The sequence below is a fragment of the Maniola hyperantus genome, chromosome 2, assembly GCF_902806685.2.
Source record: "Maniola hyperantus chromosome 2, iAphHyp1.2, whole genome shotgun sequence".
Taxonomy (NCBI): domain Eukaryota; kingdom Metazoa; phylum Arthropoda; class Insecta; order Lepidoptera; family Nymphalidae; genus Maniola; species Maniola hyperantus.
This window is the reverse complement of record NC_048537.1, coordinates 1131963-1153952: the sequence shown is the minus strand read 5'-3', so window position 1 is coordinate 1153952 and position 21990 is coordinate 1131963. Positions and strand designations below refer to the sequence as shown.

The window sequence follows — 21990 nt, the reverse complement described above, 5'->3', positions numbered from 1 at the left end:
TCCACTCACTTTTAGACAGTGGTCCGACCGCCGACGATGAACGAGAAATTAGTAGAACTACATATTTTATTGTATATAACGGGTACATACCACGATTAATTTCACGATTTGCCGGACAGCTCGTGAAGTTCCAGCGAAAAGAACAAGAAAGAAGTTAGTTCGCTACTGCCCTTGACAGCTCGAACTTTATCTCTCGCAGCACCGCAGTCCCGTCGTGACCACGACCCGTGCAATTGGGTTGAAATATCGACAAATAAAAACAAAAATCAATCGTGGTATGTACCCGTTATATACATTAAAATATGTCGTTAAACCACGAAATAAGCTTAAAATAATGAGTAGAACTAGTTCACAGTCGAGACTCAACGAGTAGAACAAACTGGCCCACCAGTTTGGCGAGATAGAAATGTAAGAGATTGTAAAATTAATAAGAATAAATAAATTAAATAAAAAAACTTAAACGAGTTGGCGATCAGCGGGAAGCGAGTGTGTAGCTTCTATAGTTTTGTCGCCGGGCTAGCGAGTGTGCAAGTGTGACGAGCGATTACTCGCGCTATTCGCCCGCGATCGCTCAGTCCTGTGCAAACTTGCGCGCGCGTTACACGAGTTCAAGCGAGCGAGCATCGCTGAACGAATATCGCTGAGCGAGTTTATTTTTGAAAGCTCGTCGCCAGTGGCGTGCAGATCATAGAGGCATAAATGCACTGCTTACCCCAGTTGTAATAGCTCAATGCATATTTTTCATTATGACCTGCATGTAAACAGGTTCCTACCTAACTAATGCCTACTCTGGCTTCAAACACTGTGCACGCCACTGCTCGTCGCTCATCGACAAAACTAGTAAAGCGAGTCGTAGCCGGCAATGTGAACAGTCAGAGAGCAACTTTTGATATACGCATCTCTTTCGTTTACACGGAATGTACATTTATTGTGCGTTTCTTGAGAGAGAAAATCGCCGATAGGTAGTCGTTTTCTCGCCAGCGCGGTCGGACCACTGCCTTAAGGAGATAGAAAGTTTTTGCAAGTCAGATCCTAACTAATTCTGGGACACTCGAGTTTTGCATAATATTCCACGGTTCAGAGCTGTTTCATACATTCTGTAATCTGTAATGAGCTGCAGTGTTTTTGATGGCTTTTCAATACTTGATGGCAGCTATTATATAGTGTTTACTGCATTTGCTCTCCTGGTCGTTATTCAATAAATAAATAAAAAACCGGCCAAGTGCGAGACAGACTCGCGCACCGAGGGTTCCGTACCTACTACGGTTGAGTTTTTTCGACATTTAGCACGATAAATCAAAAACGATTATGCATAAAAATAAATAAAAACTTGTTTTAGAATATGCAAGTACAGCCCATAGAGCAGAAACAAAGAGGAGATGTTGTATTAAGATTTCCCTATGAAATATCGAGTGACATTTTGCGGGGTGAGGGGTTGTGGAACGCCGCCCACTTCTCAATTTTCCATCTGCGGGTTAGTAGCAAAACTACTCGCTTAGCGACCTAACATCGATATATTGATGTCACTACATAGTTCAGCTATCTCACACTAGATGTCAATAAGTGTAGAAATTACGTATAAAATTACTTACAAATGAAATGTGATACCATTCATAGCATCAGAACGTCTGTCTGAATAACTTTGACACGATAAAACACAACACTTCATCCTTTTGTTCTTAAAAACGCGGAAAACACACCGATAATACGAGTCTCAATATGTGAACCTGACGAACGCAGACAGCATACTAACTAAGGCCCCGCCCACAGTGATGACGTCAGGACCTAGTTGAAAATCACAGTGCACAGTTGCTTAGGCCAACTCCTCTTCGTTTCTGCTCTGTGGTACAGCCCAATGGCAACCTCCTGCCAGGCACCCTTAAAGTTTTAAAAGTTTAAAGGTGTCTGTAAGTGGACTGTAATTATAGGCTAATTTTTAACCGACTTCAAAAAAAGGAGGAGGAGGTTCTCAATTCGTCGGAATCTTTTTTTTTATGTATGTTCCCCGATTACTCGAAGACGCCTGGACCGATTTTGAAAATTCTTTTTTTGTTTGAAAGGGTATACTTCAAAGTTGGTCCCATTAAAATTTGGTGAAGATCTGATGAACATCTTCGAAGATAGATAATGGAACTCCTCAACGGATAAGAGTAAATTGCTCGCGATCAGTGTAATAGCTTAGTAAACAGTAGATTTTTAACCAGGCATAGCATATTTTAATACCATGGGGCCACTAAAAATTGTGAAATAATTTTTTTTTACAAAAAAAAATAAAAACCGACTTCGATACACAAACACTAAAAATTGAAAAATAATTTAATTTATTACCGAATATAATATTATTGTATACAAGAGTTGATATAGTTCATTAATAATATTTTTTGGGGTCGGTTTTTATTTTTTTTGTTATCCCGTAAAATCAAAGAGCTTCCACGAGGTTATCAAAAATCTAAATCAGCTAGTAGTGTACAAATGTAGGGATGATAAAAAGTTTACGACGTATAAAAGTGTGAATTTAACTGTGACGGCCAAGTTACGGCGGATTAGAGCTGGACCCTCGTAAAGTTGCGGTTCACGGATCTGGTTTGTGAATCGCGTTAAATCTATTATTCTGCTTACATCACTACACCTATTATAAATGCGAAAGTGTGTTTTTAAAAAAAAAGCATGCTAATCATGGCTAATATTCCCCTTTCCCCTACAACTAAGCGTAAAAGCTTGTGCTACGAGTAGGTAAGAGAATAGTGCAACGGGTGGGATTTGGACCGCTGACCTTTCGGAATTCAGTCCGCTCCTCAACAGTTGAGCTATTGGGGACTTGTTTGTTGGTTTGTCCTTCAATCACGTCGCAACGATGCAACGGATTGACATGATTTTTGGCATGGGTATAGATAAAGACCTGGAGAGTGACATAGGCTACTTTTTATCCCAGAAAATCATAGAGTTGCCACGGGATTTTAAAGAACCTAATTCCACGCGGACGAAGTCGTGGGCATCAGCTAGTCTTGAATAAATGATTTGATTTGATTTGAACATAATTGATTGCGGTAAGCGTTTAAAACAAGCCTTTCTTTCAGCCGTACTCAGAGTCGCTTATCGTCAGTTAAAACGAGACATTTTTATGTGAGATATATAGCTCTGTCTCGTTTTAACTAAACTTAAATAACGATTAAGCGACTCTGAGCACGGCTGTTAATCTCTCAAAATCCTTAATCAAGTTAACTGCGCGTCAATCCCTTTGATCAAAAGAGTGGTTCGTGTTTTATCTCGGTCTTTGCTTCAGTATCGTAAATACTGAACGATAACAGTTTAAATAAATTGCCTTGCTATTAATTAATTGATTTTTAGGGTTCCGTACCTCAAAAAGAAAAACGGAACCCTTATAGGATCACTTTGTTGTCTGTCTGCATGTCTGTCAGTCTGTCTGTCTGTAAACTAGTCGGGCTAACGTCGACTAAATACGTGAGTATAGCCGTTCAGAGATATTTTATATAAGGGTACTTCCCGTGGACACAATCTCGTTGATTGAATCTCCACTTTGAAGCCCCCATTTCGTATGAGAGACCCTTGGAAAGAAAGCTTTTTATATTTTTTAGGGTTCCGTAGCTCAAAAGGAAAAACGGAACCCTTATAGGATCACTTTGTTGTCTGTCTGCCTGTCTGTCGGTCTGTTAAGAAACATACAGGGTATTTCCCGTTGACCTAGAATCATGAAACTTGGCAAGTAGGTAGATCTTATACCAGACATTAGGGGAAAAATCTGAAAACCGTGTATTTGTGGTTACCTACTGTATCACACAAAAAAAAAAGTTAATTGTGGTCATGAACAAAAAATTAGTATTTTCAATTTAGTAGTAGGATAGCTATATCAAGTGGTACCCCACTGTTGTCTGTACTCCACACATATGAAAGGGCTTCACCTGTGCATTCTAAAACAGATTTTTGTTTATTTTATGTATCATAAGTTTTTGAATTATCCTGCAAAATGTCGAAAAATATTACTGTATTACGAAACCATCGTTGCGCGAGCCTGACTCGCACTTGGCCGGTTTTTAGGGTTCCGTATCCAAAGGGGGCGAACGGGACCCTATATTAACGAATCCTCCGCTGTCCGTGCGTCTGTATATCATGATTGTCCAAGACCATGAACAAGACTGTCATAATCTCGAGAACATTGGCAAACAGAGTCCACAGCAGTAGTAAATCTATTCCCGAATCGGGAATCCCACTTGGCCGGTTTTTAGGGTTCCTTATCCAAAGGTGGCGAACCGAACCCTATATTAATCCAAAGGGGGCGAACGAGACCCTATATTAACTAAGCCTCCGCTGTCCGTCCGTCTGTATATTGTACAATACCATGAACAAGACTGTCATAATCTCTAGAACATTGGCAGAGTCCACAGCAGTAATAAATCTATTCCCGAATCGGGAATCAATTTCGCACGAGCTACGGAATCGAATTCACTCAATGATCTCCCGGTAAACTTCAATTCGTATTCTCAGTACGTCATTTGTCGTGAAAAGTTCACGAGCATCAAGTCTATCAAGAGCATCCCTTTATAACTGTCAGTATGGCAGCTCAAACCGCTCTCGCTGGAGGCACCATATTACATATTTCGTGGTTGTGACATTCAAAAAATCTGCCAAAATTAAAGGCTTAGTTACATGGAAATTTGGCAGACAAACAGCCATCATGATCAACCCATCGCCGGCTAACTACAGAACACGGGTCTCCTCTCAGAGTGAGAAGGGTTTTGGTCTAGTCTACCACGCTGGCCATGTGCGGATTGGTAGACTTTACACACCTTTGAGAACATTATGGGGAACTCTCAGGCATGCCGGTTTCCTCACGATGTTTTCCTTCACCGTTAAAGCAAGTGGCATTTAATTACCTAAAACGCACATAACTCCGAAAATTTAGAGGTCGAACCCCCGACCTTCGATTAGAAGGCGGTCGTCCTAACCACTAGGCTATCACAGCTTTTTCTATCTATCAAAAGTGTATACAATAAGTAATTCTATTTTTTACAATACAATACGTAATTACAATAACGAATTATACCCATATTCGAGCAAATGAAATCCACCTGTTTACCCTTATCATTATTTAAATAATGGGCATGGGTTCCGACCCTCGGCATAGGAATAGATTTAAAGACGTACCGACATAATTATTATAAACATAAACACTACCAAATAAATCTTACCTACTATTATACTCTACGCGACATTGAGTACAGCGAGATTAAACAAAATAATAGTTATTTGTTATGCAAGGGTGCAAAGATGTTATTTTGTCCCGAGAGTTTGTATTGAATTCCGAGCCAGCGAAGGATTCTGAGGTTGAAGGTTGTTGGAGGAGGTTGAGGTGTTAAAAATCCTGAGCGTAGCGAGGAATTCAAAGACTCGAGCGCAAATAAATTTGTGTTTTTTCTGTTCCGTGATCTCACTACAGCGAGGAAAACGCTAGATGATTGATACAAGAGGCGCCACTACGGTGGAGGTTTCAATAAAAAGTTTCTATATTAATAATGCACAACCACAAGTCAGGCAGTGAAGGAGGTTCTAATTCAAGAAGATTCTATATACGAATAAAGTTTTTTTCGGGTGCGTTTAGAAATCAAATTTAAAATTCTTAGAATAAAAAAAAAACATTTTCGTAATTCAACGAAATTCATTATAATATTGTTTACTCAATAAAGCTGAAACGGAGTAGGTAGGTTTTATGTTTAATTAAATAAAAATAAATGTTCCTACTTGTCACTTAATACTTACTTCGTCACGTTCGAATTATTTCAATTCGTACTTTTGGGCCCTAGAGAGCAAAATTACCACTTTCCACTCAGATTTCAAAGGGCAAAAGGATTGTTTCCGAGCGAGTGAGATGAAAACAAAATTCGTCCACCAGATGCTTAAATGTGCCAACTGAAAATAGAAATGGGGTAAACAGAAAGAATGTCATTTACAAGAAGTTGAAAACTTATGAAACCCGCCAACGATCGTCAAGTAATAAACGTTGAAATATTTTAATAAAATTGGGTTTCTGTCGCTCGGTATTATAGATGCGCGATTGCAAGAACTGTTCTATAAATGTTCTGTTTTTACTTTTACAGTACGGAACACCAAAACACAACACCACTGGAAACAGGAGATTTGTGTGGATATGCAATTTAATTTATTCGCATGAAATCTCAGGTGCTCACAGCAAAAGCCAGCTTGTATTAAAATGACAGTGGGAGAATTATTCGCGGAACTCATAAGTAACCTGCAGCAAAGAGATATTAAAAACAGAGAATTTCAAATAAAATTTGTATAGGTACAAAGTGAAATTATGACAATGCATCATTTTTGAAAATCTAAATACCTATACATATAAAAGGAAAAGGTGGCTGACTGACTGATCTATCAAGGCACTGCTCAAACTGCTAGACGGATTGGGCTGAAATTCGGCATGCAGATAGCTATTATGACCGCTAAGAAAGGATTTTTGAAAATTCTACCCTTAAACTGACTTGACTGTCATAATGGAAATACTAGTGGACTATGAAGTTTGTGGGTCTTGGTGGCTTTGAGAGATAACAGGTAATAAAAAAGTATAAATAATCTTCGGTCAAAATTTAAAGTCTAATTTTTTAATATTTTTTTCGGAATAGTATTAGAAGTCACATCATGCATTGCCAGATAGTATCGTTGCATCCTTTTGCAAGAGAACCTTAAACTTTTAAACTTTAAGGCCAGGGGGTTGCCGCGACACTAATCGTGAGATCTATAGAGCGCACTCTGACTTAGCTTAGACTTAAGACAGAGTTAAAACGAGACAGAGCTATATCTCTCACATAAATCTGTCTCGTTTTAACTCAATCTTAAGTCTGAGCAAAGTCAAAAAGCGCTCTATAGATCTCAGCCTAAGTGTCTGGCAATGCATGACGTAAATTCTAATACTATTCTGAAGAAAATATAAAAAAATTGACTTTGTCTGGTTATCTGGTTATATGCCAACTCGTTTGAAACCCTGGGGTAACGCGGAACTCATCAACTTGCCCCGATGCAGCGCAGTTGAACTAATCCCTCAAACAACCAATTTCTACTAAAGCCAGCTCTAACCCTGCCGTTGAGCATCATAAGTCGTAGAGTTAAAATCAAAGCCAATTTTACACCCCGCCCCCAGCTACCCGCTGGGAAATCTCATTTACTTAACTACACAACTATGATTCAAATGCATTTAAATTAAACTAGGGTGTGTAGTAAATGAAAGATTTAAATGAACTCGAACTATATTCTTTTATCACTCTTTATTTCTCGGATTCATCAAACGATGAAAGATTTAAATAAGCTACATAAATCTTTTTATCACTCTTTACTTGACGTGGTCACCAAACTAGGAAAGATGTATCGGATGGAAAGGAATTATGAAAGATTTAAATAAACTACATGCTTATATCACTTTTTACTTCACGCGCTTGTTATATCAGGGTAAAATTATGTCACTATAATATAACGCAAAATCTCACACGCTCACTAAACGGTTTACTAAATCTATTAGATGTAAGGGAGTCAGTTAGTTCTTTTTGCTCTACTAGTCTAAAATTTTGAAGAAGGGCTCAAGCAGAATATGATTTGTGAGCCACCTAGTACAGAGCTGGTAATAATTAATTGGTAGATCTATAGAATCCGGCCTCCTGAATAGAAGGCCAAAGTCTTAAACAATCTCTTCAAGACAGCTATTGAAACATAAGCTTGCGCTAGAACTATTGAGCTAAAAGAGTGATACAATTCTTCGACTCAAAAGACCCGTATCATCCATTTTCAGTGAGCCTTTTTGCACAACTCTAATTCTTAATATTTCCAGACAGACACAAGACGGCCAAAGTATAATGTAGTTAGGGTTCTGTTTAAATTCCTTCCAGACCCCAGGATAATTTGGACGCAGTCTCGTCTCTGCGGGATTTTGATAATTTCATTAGTCTTGTACTGCAAAATGTATAATGATAGCTTGCTTGGCTAATGCAAATCGGGTGGGATCATCATCATCATCATCATCATCATCAACCAATAGACGTCCACTGCTGGACATAGGTCTCTTGTAGGGACTTCCACACGCCACGGTCTTGCGCCGCCTGAATTCAGCGGCTCCGTGTGACTCGTCTGATGTCGTCCGCCCACCTAGTGGGGGGTCTTCCAACGCTGCGTCTTCCGGTGCGAGGTCGCCATTCCAGCACCTTGGGACCCCAACGTCTATCGGTTGTACGAGCTATGTGCCCTGCCCATTGCTAATTCAGCTTCGCAACCCGTTGGGCCCGGGTTTGCCTGCAGCAAACTTTCCAACGTAACGTCTTTAAGAATAAGATTTGGAACACCGTTCCAGCATCAGTTTCCCCCTCCTATTATAAGATGGGTACCTTCAAGTCGAGAGTGAATAGGCATCTTCTAGTAAAGCGCGCTCCATCTTAGTCTGCACCACCACTTGCCACCAGGCCTGATTGCAGCCAAGCGCTAGTCTATAAATTAAAAAAAAAACAATAAGAAGACCCCTTAATCTAACTCAAGCGGTGTATGTTCAAACATACAGGCTCTAAACAGGTGATAGTCCTGATGATTACTGATATGATATCACATAAAAAACTACATTCTTCATGTAAAAATGTTGACACATGTTTCGGTTTTTACGTCAACTAAAACTAACGTTGTATATAAAAGCAAAAGCTGACTCATTGACTGCTCTATCAACGCACAAAACTACTGGACGGAACTGGCTGAAATTCGGAATGCAAATAGCCTATTATGACATAGACATCCGCTAAAGCGGGTTGCAGACCAAGAGCTAAGCTAAGTTAGTTTAGCTTAGCTCGCATAGCTGACGCAGTTTTCCATACTTGTGTGCAGACCGCAAACTATGTGAACTAAGCTATGTGAGCTAACTAAAATATGCGAAGTTATGTTAGTTGTGTATGCCGATGCGCAGCTACGCGAGCTAAGCTATGTCCCTCCCGCCTTCCCCGCACGCCCTTCGCACATCCTTCGCCAGTGCTGTCCAGTGTCCTTTGTCGTACGCACGGTCGTTTCGTAGCGAATATGGAGCAATAAAGTTCTAAACTCTCCACTTGCGTGCCGAGACTCAATGTGTTGACATATCCAAGGTCTAGAATGTCGTTTTCTTATATAATAATAATAAGTCAGTATTAATCTTCTTTTTCTATGTGTAACGTATTCATCATCGGAACTTTCTTCATCGATTATATTCATAGCAAGCGCCTGACGTCCGTCTAATTGAACTCCGCAACACAACTGAGCTTTGGCTTAGCTCTTTGTGTGCACGCCATTTATTTCTATCTTAGCTTAGTTTGGCTTAGCCTAGCTTCCCTAGCTTAGCTTTGGAATAGCTTAGTTTTCGGTCTGCAACCCGCTTTGAAAGGATTTCTGAAAATTCAAATATGGGTTTGCTTGTGTAGTCCACGCGGACGAAGTGGCGGGAATAAGCTAGTTAAGCAATAAATTAGTCGTCGTTGTAATAAGTAGGTACTTACTCTGTTGTGCAGACGCCAGTATTAAAGCGTTTTATGCCGGCATTACATGGGACCGTTGCCGGAGTTACAATAAAATTTTAAACCGAAGATCCGTAAGCCGCTTATTTTACGGCGATCCGACTGTTATCCGCCGTTACTTGGCCGTCGCAACTTAATTCCCACTTTTATGCGACCGTAACTTAAACTTTATTGTGTAACTAGCTTATGCTCGCGACTTTGTCCACGAGGACTACACAAATTTCAAACCCCTATTTCACCCTCTTACTGGTTGAAATTTCAAACAAACTTTCTTAGCGGATGCCTACGTCATAATAGCTATCTGCATGCCAAATTTCAGCCCGATCCGTCCAGTAGTTTGGGCTGTATGTTGATAGATCAGTCAGTCAGTCACCTTTTCCTTTTACATATTTAGATGAACACTTTTTGTCTAAATCGTGGCTTTTGTCTTCTCTGAATAGAATATTAATTGTACAAAGTAATTTCATATCATACCTACTAATCACTACCCATATTAGAAATGCGAAAGTGTGTTTGTTTGTCCTTCAATTACGTCGCAACGGAGCAATGAATTGACCTGATTTCTTACATGGATACAGTTGAAGACCAGAGGGCCTAACATGCGCCCCGCGAGAAAATTTTGACTACGCATTATCTCGTGTTTCTTCATACAAATAAGACGAGTAAATGCCTAGACAAAATTTTCTCGTGGTGCGCATGTTAGCCTAACAGGAGAGTGACAAGATACTTTTTACCCCGGAAAATGAAAAATAAATAAATAACCTTTTATTTGGGACCATAGCGCACAGTACAAAACACAACAACACCAGACAGACCTACATAAACAAAACAAAACAAAAACACAACAAAAAACAAAGCATGAAGACAAAAAAAAGATCACAAATACTTAACTAATACGTACGGCTTTTCGGCGGATAAGAAGTTTCCACGGGAGGTAAACTTGACAGTATATGCAGATTGCAGGCACACTGGTAGCACACACAGTCAAGTTTACTGGACTCCGCTTCAAGACCCCTGCAAAGACGGTAACCTTGATCGTGTATGGCCAGCGTCAGTAAATCTACCGCACGAAGTCGCGGGCATCAGCTAGTCAGCTAATTCATCAAGGCCTCAGGTTTCACGTATGACTTAGATTAATACAGAACACGTCCCCTTATCCTGCGAGAGACGCCCTAATCTCCGTCACTTAATAAATGTCAGGATTGAGCGTCGCAAAATTGCGTAGACTAATGACTACAAGCTTACATGCCAGCGCTCAGGTTCATGTGATATGGTCATCCATTTTATCATCATCATCATTGTCAACCGATAGATGTCCACGGCTGGACTTAGGTCTCTTGTAGGGACTTCCATACGGTGTTGCCCCGCTGCTATCCAGCGGCTCCCTGCGACTCGTTTAATGACTACTGTGGGAGCGGTGGGGGGTGGGAGGTGGACGCGGGACGTGTTAACAACCAGACTATCGCGACATTCATAGTAGGTATACACCTATACAGGATGTAACCAGAACGCCGCGCTGGCAAAAACGAAGACAGGTAATAGTACTGTTGATTACTGATGTGATACCACAAAAAAAAACGCGAAAAAAAATAAAAAAATCCTATAATTTTGTAAAGTTAACGACATATTGCTAACTAGCTTATGCTCGCGACTTCGTCCGCGTGGACTACACAAATTTCAAACCCCTATTTCATCCCCTTAGGGGTTGAATTTTCAAAAATCCTTTCTTAGCGGATGCCTACGTCATAATAGCTATCTGCATGCCAAATTTCAGCCTGATCCGTCCAGTAGTTTGAGCTGTGCGTTGATAGATCAGTCAGTCAGTCACCTTTTCCTTTTATATATTTAGATAAAACATCTGACTGACGCTCTAGCGTCTCTCTCCCTCTCCTACCTCTAGTTTAACGAACGTTGCGTAAGTAGGCCACTCGGAGTCAATGCCGCGACCTAGGCGAAGCATTGACCCGAGTTTCGCACGCTATACATTGCGGGTTTGAAAATAAACTAAATCACAAAAACTACAAAATGAGGCAAATGGTTATTGGTTTGTGTTTAGGTAGTATAACAATAACGCTAAGTTTTTGCTAGCGTTCTGGTTACACCCTGTATATTGACTTGTCAGTGCTATTGGTTAGGTAGTGCAGCAAGCCTAGCATTTAGCAACAACAATTGCGATAAGCCCAACTTCCCAAGGCATTATTTTATTATGTAACTAGCTGACGCCCGCGTTGAATTAAGTTTTTAAAAATCCCGTGGGAACTTTCTGATTTTCCGGGATAAAAAGTAGCCTATGTCACTCTCCAGGTCTTTATCTATACCCATGCAAATATCATGTAAATCACCGTTGCAACGTGATTGAAGGACAAACCTACAAACCAACAAACCAATAAACCAAAAAACAAACACACTTTCGCATTTATAATAAGGGTACTGATTAAGTTTGGTATAAGGGTGGCGGAAGAATATCCTCAGAAATTGGATTCTGATTGAAAAAGTGACTTGGCAATAACACGACCTATAATAACCATCACAGAAAATGCCGCAAAATGACAGTCACGATTTGGTTGCAAGTCATGGCAATATCGCAGTTTCATGTAATGGCATCATTATAGAAAATGCAAATAAGTGAGAAAATTTCATGGAGGCAGACCAAGAGAACTTATCTCACACTGTCTATTTGATAAGAGAATGCGGTTTGAGAAGATTTTTGCCCTCCAGAGCATAAAGGAATTGCAAAATTCACTATGCAATTTTTTAAGCAATTTATCGGCAACACGTATGGATCAGTTTGAAGAAATTAGTAGGGCAATCTGCAGCAATTTTAATAAAATGCCGCAACTGTTTTGGCAATATTGTATTTAATTGCTCCATATATCCACACATACAAGATGATGCCCGCAGTTCGTCCGCGTGTGGATTTAGGTTTTAAAAATCCCATGGGAGCTCTTTGATTTTCCGGAATAAAAAGTAGCCTATGTCACTCTCCAGGTCTTTAACTATACCCATGCAAAAAAAAATTTTTTAGTTGTTTTAAAATCTAAAAAATTCATCGCCCCTATTTTGGACCCCAGCCTGCCGCTGACCCCTCGGGGCAGTGATGAGTCAGGGATTTCTAGACCCGATAATAGGATTGACTTAATCACACCGAAAAATGCTCTTGTCTCTACTTAACTCTCACCTCTCTGTAGACAAGCTGAAAACTATTTCTTTTTATTCGGTTTATTAAGTTTAAGTATAATGTCCTCCTCACTTTAACAGCCGCACTCAGAGTCGCTTAATCATTACTTAAGTTTAGTTAAAACGAGACGGAGATATATCTCTCACATAAATCTGTCTCGTTTTAACTCAATCTTAAGTAACTATTAGCGACTCAGAGTGCGGCTGTTAGATGCTTAGAAATTTCGACGATACCTTAATGTCTATTCAGAGATAAGCATTTCTAATGTAACTTAATTTATTACTACTATGTAACTACAATTTTGGAGGTACCTACATGAAAAATAAAAATAAAATAAATAAATGACAGACTGACTGACTGATCTACGGACCACTGGACGGATCGGCCTAAATTTGGCATGATAATTATGACGTAAACATCCGCTAAGAAAGGATTTTTTGGAAATTCCATACCTAAGTGGGTTAAATGGGAGTTTGAAATTCATGTAGTCCACGCGGACAAAGTCGCGAGCGTAAGCTAATAACTTATAGTACAAAAAACTTTTTTAAAGTACTTACTTAAAAGTTTTTTTTAGTGCACTAAAAAAGACACAATATGAAAACGTAACATCCATCCATACTAATATTATAAATGCGAAAGTGTGTTTGTCTGTCTGTCTACTAGCTTTTCACGGGCTATCCGTTAAACCGATTTTGACGAAATTTGGTACAGATATAGCTTGCATCCCGGAGAAGGGCATAAGCTACTTTTTATACCGAAAAATCAAAGAGTTCCCACGGGATTTTTAAAAACCTAAATCCACTCGGACGAAGTCGCGGGCATCAGCTAGTTATAAATAAAACAAATAGTTTAATTATCAAACTTTGGCTCTATATTTTTATCAATTTTTTTTACAATAAAATAAAAACCGACTTCGATACACAAACACTAAAAATTGAATAATAATTTAATTTATTACCGAATATATTATGTATACAAGAGTTAATATAGTTCCATAATAATACTTTTTGGTGCCGGTGCCAATTAGCTTTAGCTGCGCGAATCGTCTAGACTTCATATTTTTATGAGACTCCACAAAGAATCCACAACTATATTAACTCTTGTATACATAATAATATATTCGGTAATAAATTAAATTATTATTCAATTTTTAGTGTTTGTGTATCGAAGTCGGTTTTTATTTTTTTTGTAAAAAAATTTTATTTCACAATTTTTAGTGGCCCCATGGAATTATGCTATGTATGGTTCAGAATGTTGGGCGGTAAAAGGGACGGATGAAAGGAGAGTACATGCGACTGAAATGCGAATGTTGAGATGGATGTGTGGTGTGACAAGGATGGATAAGATAAGGAATGAATATATAAGGGGTAGTTTGAAAGTAGCGCCAGTGGTAGAAAAGATGAGGGGTAATAGGCTGGCATGGTATGGGAATATAATGCGGAGGGAAGAAAGCCATGTCACTAGAAGAATGTTAAGTATGCATGTGGAAGGAAAAAAGAGGAGAGGACGACCAAAGAAAAGGTGGATAGATTGCGTGAAAGAGGATATGCGTGAAAAAGAGGTGGATAATACGTTGACGAATGACAGGAATGAGTGGAAGAAGAAGACATGTTGTGCCGACCCCACGTAGCGTGGGATAAGGTAAGGAAGAAGAAGATGCAATTATGCTATGACTGGTTAAAAATCTACTGTTTACTAAGCTATTACACTGATCGCGAGCAATTTACTCTTATCCGTTGAGGAGTTCCAGTATCTATCTTCGAAGATGTTCATCAGATCTTCACCAAATTTAAATGGGAACTTTGAAGTATACCCTTTCAAACAAAAAAAGAATTTTCAAAATCGGTCTAGGCGTCTTCGAGTAATCGGGGAACATAAATAAAAAAAAAAAAGATTCCGACGAATTGAGAACCTCCTCCTTTTTTTGAACTCGGTTAAAAACTAAATAAGTTGGTAGGTACTCAGATGTACTATATTCATCTACCTACTATAGTAATAGTATCACAATTAATAAATGAAAAGAGTACCTACTACCCAGTGGCGTGCAGGTCATAGAGGCATAAATGCACTGCTTACACCAGTTGTAATAGTTCAATGCATATTTTTCATTATAACCTGCAGTGAACAGGCTCCTACTTGACTAGTGCCTACCCTAGCTTCAAACCCCTGTGCACGCCACTGCTACTACCTAATTCCTTCAAAAAAGCCCAAAAGTTATTTGTGGGTATTGGTATTACCTTTTATAATAAAATCCCGCAAACTATTTTGGACTTACCTTTGCACAAGTTTAAAAAATCTATTAAAAATATGCTCCTGAAAAAAGCATATTACACAATTGAAGATTATCTAAATGATAAAAGAGCGTGGATTTGACCTGCAGCTCGTTCCAGCAACGCACAAGACTGCAAATACTATTTTATACATGGCATAATCTTGTACCTATATCAAATATTTGAAAAGAGCAACCGCCGAGTTTCTTGCTGGTTCTTCTCGGTAGGAAAGGCATTCCGAACCAGTGGTAGATGCATCCGACTATTCGTAAGCACTTGTAAAAGTTTATTCGAACAAAAAAGATTTTTATTTAATTTTTTTATTTAATTAATATCTGAGATAAGTAAAGTACAAACAAAATACTTATAATATTACTTAGGTCTATCGCAATTCACAATCACAAACTATCTATAAACCTTAAAAACACAGGAGAAATACCTAAGCTATAGTTTTTTTTTTTTTTTAAATCTGTTATTTTGTAAGAAAAAAAAAAGCTATAGTTCGCGACAGGTTGACAATTTGCACATCATGACAACATTGATAGATTTCTATAAACGCTATAATGGATCAATGTAAAATAAACCTAAGGAGATTTTTATTAAAGTAGGTAGATTATTTTCATAAAACAAAAAGCAGTAGGCTTTTTGTTTTATTGTTTTTCACTTGTGGCTGTAGACGAATGTACGAATGCAAACCTTATGACAAAAGAAATTTCGATCTATTTTCCTCTGAATTTTTTATAGTGCTTAGATACTCGAAATCGGCGGTGTTAACAATTAACATATTGTGCAACCTGTAGCTAATACTAGTGTACTGATCGTTAAAAGTTAGAGAAACTTAAATAAAAACGCAAGTTTTTCATAATTATTAACTCTTTACGAATTAGTATTCGTAAAAAATCGATTCGTAAATCCTAAGTATTCCAGTGAAAAATGCCAGAACAGTTGGCGCCGGGTTTAACTTTTTCTTGATAAACTCAAGGCCATCCTGACCCTTCATCACATACAGAACCCTGTATATGAACGTTCCGTTAAACGTTTTTCTATAAATAGTGGGATTGAACTCCGATCCACACAACTGGTTTAAGTAATTTAACTCTTCCAAGCAGCGGGTAAACTCAACCAAAGGATGTAAGACTTTCCTATCAAATATTATACATCTCTCATCTTCTCTTAACTGGAAATACTCACTCATCAGAGATCCAGCGACTTCACAGTCTGCTGCAGTCACTAAGTCCTTGTCAGTAAATGAATCTATTAACGGTTTTTCGGAAACGCTTTCTTTTTTAGACTTAAAATCGTTGGCATCTATGTCCAGCTTCACAAAAACAACGCCCAGCATAATGTAAGATAACAATATACCATATATTTCCAGTTTTGCTTCGGGTTTCTTTCGCGAGAAGTACATCAGTGCAATAAGAAAGAGCTTGGAGTCCGCCGGTGCTCCATCCAAACGAGCGAAGTCGAACGACTGCAAAGATTCAGTAATAAAATGCTTTAAAAGGTTCAGTTCCTTTATATTGTCCCAGCCGTTTTCAAAAACGCTTAGCGTCGCTTCATAATCTGGCTTGCGAATAGACAGCCCGTATTTTAGCGTCTGGTCGACTTCATGACTGGAATCACTTTTTTCAAGCTCAACGTTCATTTTACCACCTTCAAAATTCGTTAGCAAATCGAAAGCATATTTCACTATATCTATTGAAACCATTATAGAGTTTTCTTGTTCATAGTCTTCTATAAAATTAGATGCTTTCACAACTTTATATCTGTACAGAGTGACGTAAGGTGTGGCGATATATTCCAAGAATACTCCTTTTTCGAACCAGTCTGGATCTGATTGTGCGAATTTAGCTTTGTTTTTATCTGTCACATAGTGGGTAAATTTTGTATCAGATTTCTTTCTCTCTTGCGTCAACTTCTCCAAATTAGTTTTCTTTTCTTTATATAAGACTTGATCTGATTTGGAGAGTACATTAAAAATCTCTTTTTCAACCTGTTCTGTACTTCTTTTTGTGAGCCATGTCAGTAGCCTATCAGGGTTTAATCTGTCATATCGATTCAACATTTTGTTAGATTTAAAGAAAGACTGGAAAACCTGTTGTTCTAATATGAGTTCATCAGTCAACATAAGGAATAAAATAATTTTATCTTCTGTCAGATTACGTCTTCTCAAAAAGCTGGATAGCGTATACATGCCACATTGCAGGTTCATATTTTCATCCAGTGTAGTGTTAAGTTCTGGTATGTACTCCACTTGTGAGAAAAAGTATTGCAAGTTATTGCCTACAAGAGGACACTTGAGCTTTAGAGCAAGCGCGATACATTCCGGGATGAGGTCATCACTACAGACAACATATTTAAACCCCATTTCATTCAAGGTTTGAATCCAAATGTCTCTAGCAAATATCGGCTTAACGATGTCATCATACAAGAGTTCCATGCTAGGATCATAATTTCGTCCGTGGAGGCGCTCCTCAAAATGCTTTTTGAACTTTTTCATATTCGCATGGCCGCTTAAGACGAAGTAGCAGTTCAGGTTGGCTTTTTTAAATTTGTCGAGATAAATCTTTAAAAAGTTAGCAAATTTGTCACTTTCGCAACCGAATACGTACGGAATATGTGCATTATTGTACATACTGAAGATTACACTTTGTGCGTCGACGACCACTGTTGTATTATTTAATTTCTGAGGCTTCAAGTCAAGTATTAAAATTGGAGTAAGGCCTTTTATCCGCATGTTTAATACTGGAAAGAAGGAAAAAATCATTTAATCTACTTGAGAAAACATAAAAACCGGCCAAGTGCGAGTCAGACTCGCGCAATTATAAAATTCCACCCCTTCCAAGTTAGTGTTCTAAAGTTAGTCAGTAGCTAAGTAGGTAGGTACCTTAACTTCCACTTTCACAACTCTATCGTTTCTGCTCATACCTAGTCCGCGACTGGTTGAGATGGCAATCGGGGTATGAGGCAGGGGAACCCTCCGCACACCCGCACGTCACTCGCACTCGCCCGCACCGGGCTAGCGTGGGGGGTGTGCGGGGCGTTCCCTCCCCAATTGCCATTTCAACCTGTCAATTTCGCCATGCCTTGCAGCAAACGCTATGTTGGTAACTACCGATATGTTATAAGTCCCGCAAATTGCTATTGCGCTGGAACCATGTCTCATTAACATCGAAATGAGGTCGTTTTGACGTATATTTAAGTAAAAATATACCATCAGCTCGAAACTTCAGTCTAGTGCTGACGTCACTAAAATGGCGGCCACGCCAATTAGCAATTTGCGGGACTTATACAGTACAGACCAAAGCCTAAATGCCAGTGAGTTGGTTGTCATAATACCTATTCAGATCTACACAGATAAAGAAAAACATAATGTGGGAAACAGTAGTAGTATGTAGATATAAGTCCCGCAAATTGGTAATGCGCGTGGCCGCCATTTTAGTGACGTCGGCACTAGACTGAAGTTACGAGCTGATTGTATATTTTTACTTAAATATTATATACGTCAAACGACGTTAAAGTGACGTCATTTCGATGGTATATAGATAAAAGTAAATAATTGATCTAGTCACTCACCTGGTTTGTATTAAAGAAGATAAAATCGATTCTAAATTTAAAAATGATAGAATAACAATCCTTTATTGCCAAAACTTTGTCCTTAAATGTTTCTTTAAAGAATAATTCTTGTTATTCTAAGAATAATTCACAAGTCACTAACTTCACACGTCTTAAATCCCGTAAAATTGTGCCGGTTACATTAGCCCACCGGGAGTTTATACCTAAGCTAAGGAACATTATAAAATATAGCACCATCGCCATAGGCTTGCCATAGGGTTGTAGTTTATACTAGGTATCTAATTATCGATAATTTCAAACATCGATTATGTTGTCGACTTCTGACGTAAAAGTGAGGAACATTCTAAAATATTTATTAGTTTGTAGTTGTAGTTTGTTTATTGAGCTGTGTGTTGGTGGATCAGTCAGTCAGTCAATCACCTTTTCGTTTATATTTTTAGATATAGATTGGGGCCGATTCTCTTGTACACAATCTCTAAACTAAACTAAATTAACAAGTCTAAATCTAGCGCTATCCTTTTCTGCAAGCCACATTATGAAATGGATAGCAATAGATTTAGACGTGCCATTTTAGTTTAGTTTAGAGATAGTGTACAACGGAATTAGCCACATTGTTTGCTGATTTGTTGGTTTTAGGTTTGTCCTTCTATCACCATATTATCAATATGGGTAATTATAACGCACTTAATGTAAACATCGATATCTTCTGATCTAGCATAACAACTCTACCTACTGCTCAAGAATTTTTGCCATAAAATCTATGGGTAGGGGATTCCCTGTAACTCTGTACTCAAAATATGTGTACTCAAAATATTATTACGTTGGCTCCACACGTTAGCCCCAACACTGTTCGCCCAACGCGAACGTGTGGATCGGAAAATTAGCTTTGCCAACGTTGGGGGCAACGTGTGGGGCCGGCGTTAAACTAGCAGCCTATGGGTAACTTGAGAATCCTGATTAATTTTTATTTTTTATACTCAGAATAAATACATGTAGAAGTAGCCCTTTTTTACTGTTAGAGCGCGATAGCTAAATGCATTTAAGCTCTTATTAGAACGTGACAAAATGATTATTTCTTTAAGCAAAAAAGGTGGTCACGGTGATACTTGGACAAAAAATAATCATTTTGTCACGTTCTAATAAGAGCGTAAATGCATTTAGCTATCTCGCTTTAACAGTAAAAGTCACGTTAGGGCTACTTCTACAGGTATTTCTTCTGAGCAATTTACCTCACCTCATTGTACGTATACGAAGCAACACTAATTAATTTTTTTAATTTTCGGATATTGAACCCTAAAAAGTGCTGATTTTTCAATCCTAGGTAAATATTAGGTAAATAACCTACTCGTAAAGCATTTCCGAAACAATCGTTCCTAACCACAATCGTAAAGATTATCTAGAAACGAAAACTATTGAAACGTCTTAACCTTAATCCATACTAGTATTATAAATGCGAAAGTGTGTCTGTCTGTCTGTCCGTCCGTCTGTCTGTCTGTCTGTCTTCTAGCTTTTCACGGCCCAACAGTTTAACCGATTTTGTTGAAATTTGGTACAAGGGTAGTTTGCATCCCGGGGAAATAATACATAGGCTACTTTTAATCCCCGAAATTCATAGAGTTCCCGCGGGATCTCAAAAAACCTAAATCCACGCGTACGAAGTCGCGGGCATCATCTAGTAACCTATAAAGGATTTCCGAAACAATCGTACGTAAGCCATATTCGTAAAGATACCTAGAAACAAAAACTTCTTTCGCTAACAAAAACTTCTTTCGTTTCTCCTCCTAATAAATAAAGGTAACTTTAATTTTTTTAATAAAAATCTAATTCACCTCACCCTTGACATTCACTGCTGTAGCCTGTAATAATACCTAAAATATTGCCTGAATTCAGGCACTCTAGAGTCTAGATCTAGATCTGAACTGAACGCCTGTGGAAAAATTATGGCAAACTCAAATGAATATGCTTGAACTAACTAAATTAAATATTTCAGCTCCCTATATCACTCGTAATTTCCTTCTGCGACATTAAAATCATTTCATTTTATTATCAAAAAACCGGCCAAGTGCGAGTCAGGCTTGCGCAATGAGGGTTCCGTACTACAGTCGTATTTTTTCGACATTTTGCAGGATAATTCAAAAACTATCTTTTTATTTTTATTTTTATTCAGGTACAAGTTAGCCCTTGACTGCAATCTCACCTGGTGGTAAGTGAAGATGCAGTCTAAGATGATAGCGGGATAACCTGGAAGGGGTATGGCAGTTTTTATTAAACCCTTTGGTTTCTACACGTCATCGTACCGGAACGCTAAATCGCTTGGCGGCACGGCTTTGCCGGTAGGGTGGTAACTAGCCACGGCCGAAGCCTCCCACCAGACCAGACCAGAAATTTAGAAATTATAAAATTCCAAACCCCTGCCAGGAATCGAACCCGGGACCTCCCACTAATAAGACCACAGCGCTCACCACTGCGCCAGGGAGGTCGTCAAAATACAGCTGTGGTCATATAATTAAGAACGCTTATTTAAAGATTTTTTTTTAAATAAACCTAATGCATGTATTATTTTTTATATCTCGTGGTATCGCAAAACGTTTCCATATTATTAGTGCATTGATTTATGGACATTATTAATTAATCAATAAATTTTCTACAAATAAAACATTTCATTTCAGCAAACTTTGAACGACACGTAGATGTGAGAAAATATATTAGGTTTCGCTACAAGTAACGTTATTTCCGCTAATGTCGGATGATGCCAAAAGCTACCATAGCTCGAGGGGAGAAGGTATAATGCGACGTCAGCCTTAGTCAGACCATGAGACCACTTGGTCCAAACTAGATCAAGTTTAAATCATACTTCCGTTGGTACATATCAAAAAGGCTGATGAAAACTGCACAACTTCTTTGTTCCGCGGAATTGGTAACGGGACTTGATTCCGGGCACGCACTCAAACTTTGAGTTATCTGCGTTTCAAACAATACGGTATTTGACAACTAGTCAAATCCGTAACTTTTTATCAAACGTCAAAACGCGCGCTTGGTATGCGATATTCTATGAAATACCGGTGTGTTACGTCACAATCATTTGACGTGATTTTTTAGTTTAATCCATAATTTAAAATGGTTATTACACTTAAAACCAACAAAGGACGTGGATTTTACGTATTTTGGAAGCCCCTCTATTTAATAATCAATGAGAAATAATTTATTTTTGATGAAGTCAAATACCTACCCAATTAAAAATATTTAACGGTGAAGGAAAACATATTTCTTAAAGGTGGGTCAACTCTGTCAATTCGCACTTGGTCAGCGTAATAGGATTAATAAATTTCTTCTCAGATGCGTTTGGAACCCTCTTAGCTTTCGTTTTAAGTTTACGTAAACGATTATCACGATTACATGATTTTATTTTATAAATTCAACAATT

The 21990-nt window shown here is 38.4% G+C and overlaps 2 protein-coding genes across 2 annotated transcripts in view; both read right to left on the bottom strand.

Moving 5' to 3' along the window:
- LOC117989048 (metabotropic glycine receptor) overlaps positions 1-21990 on the bottom strand; it is a 281440-nt gene that overhangs the window by 195649 nt on the left and 63801 nt on the right. The window lies entirely within an intron of this gene.
- LOC117989031 (protein asteroid-like) lies at positions 15874-17490 on the bottom strand. The gene has a single exon (XM_034976336.2). It carries the CDS (start codon positions 17488-17490, stop codon positions 15874-15876), a length of 1617 nt encoding a protein of 538 aa, XP_034832227.2.

Excerpts from the sequence above, each read along its gene's own strand:
- LOC117989031 (XM_034976336.2), bottom strand. The coding sequence starts at position 17,490 with ATGAAAAAGTTCAAAAAGCATTTTGAGGAGCGCCTCCACGGACGAAAT.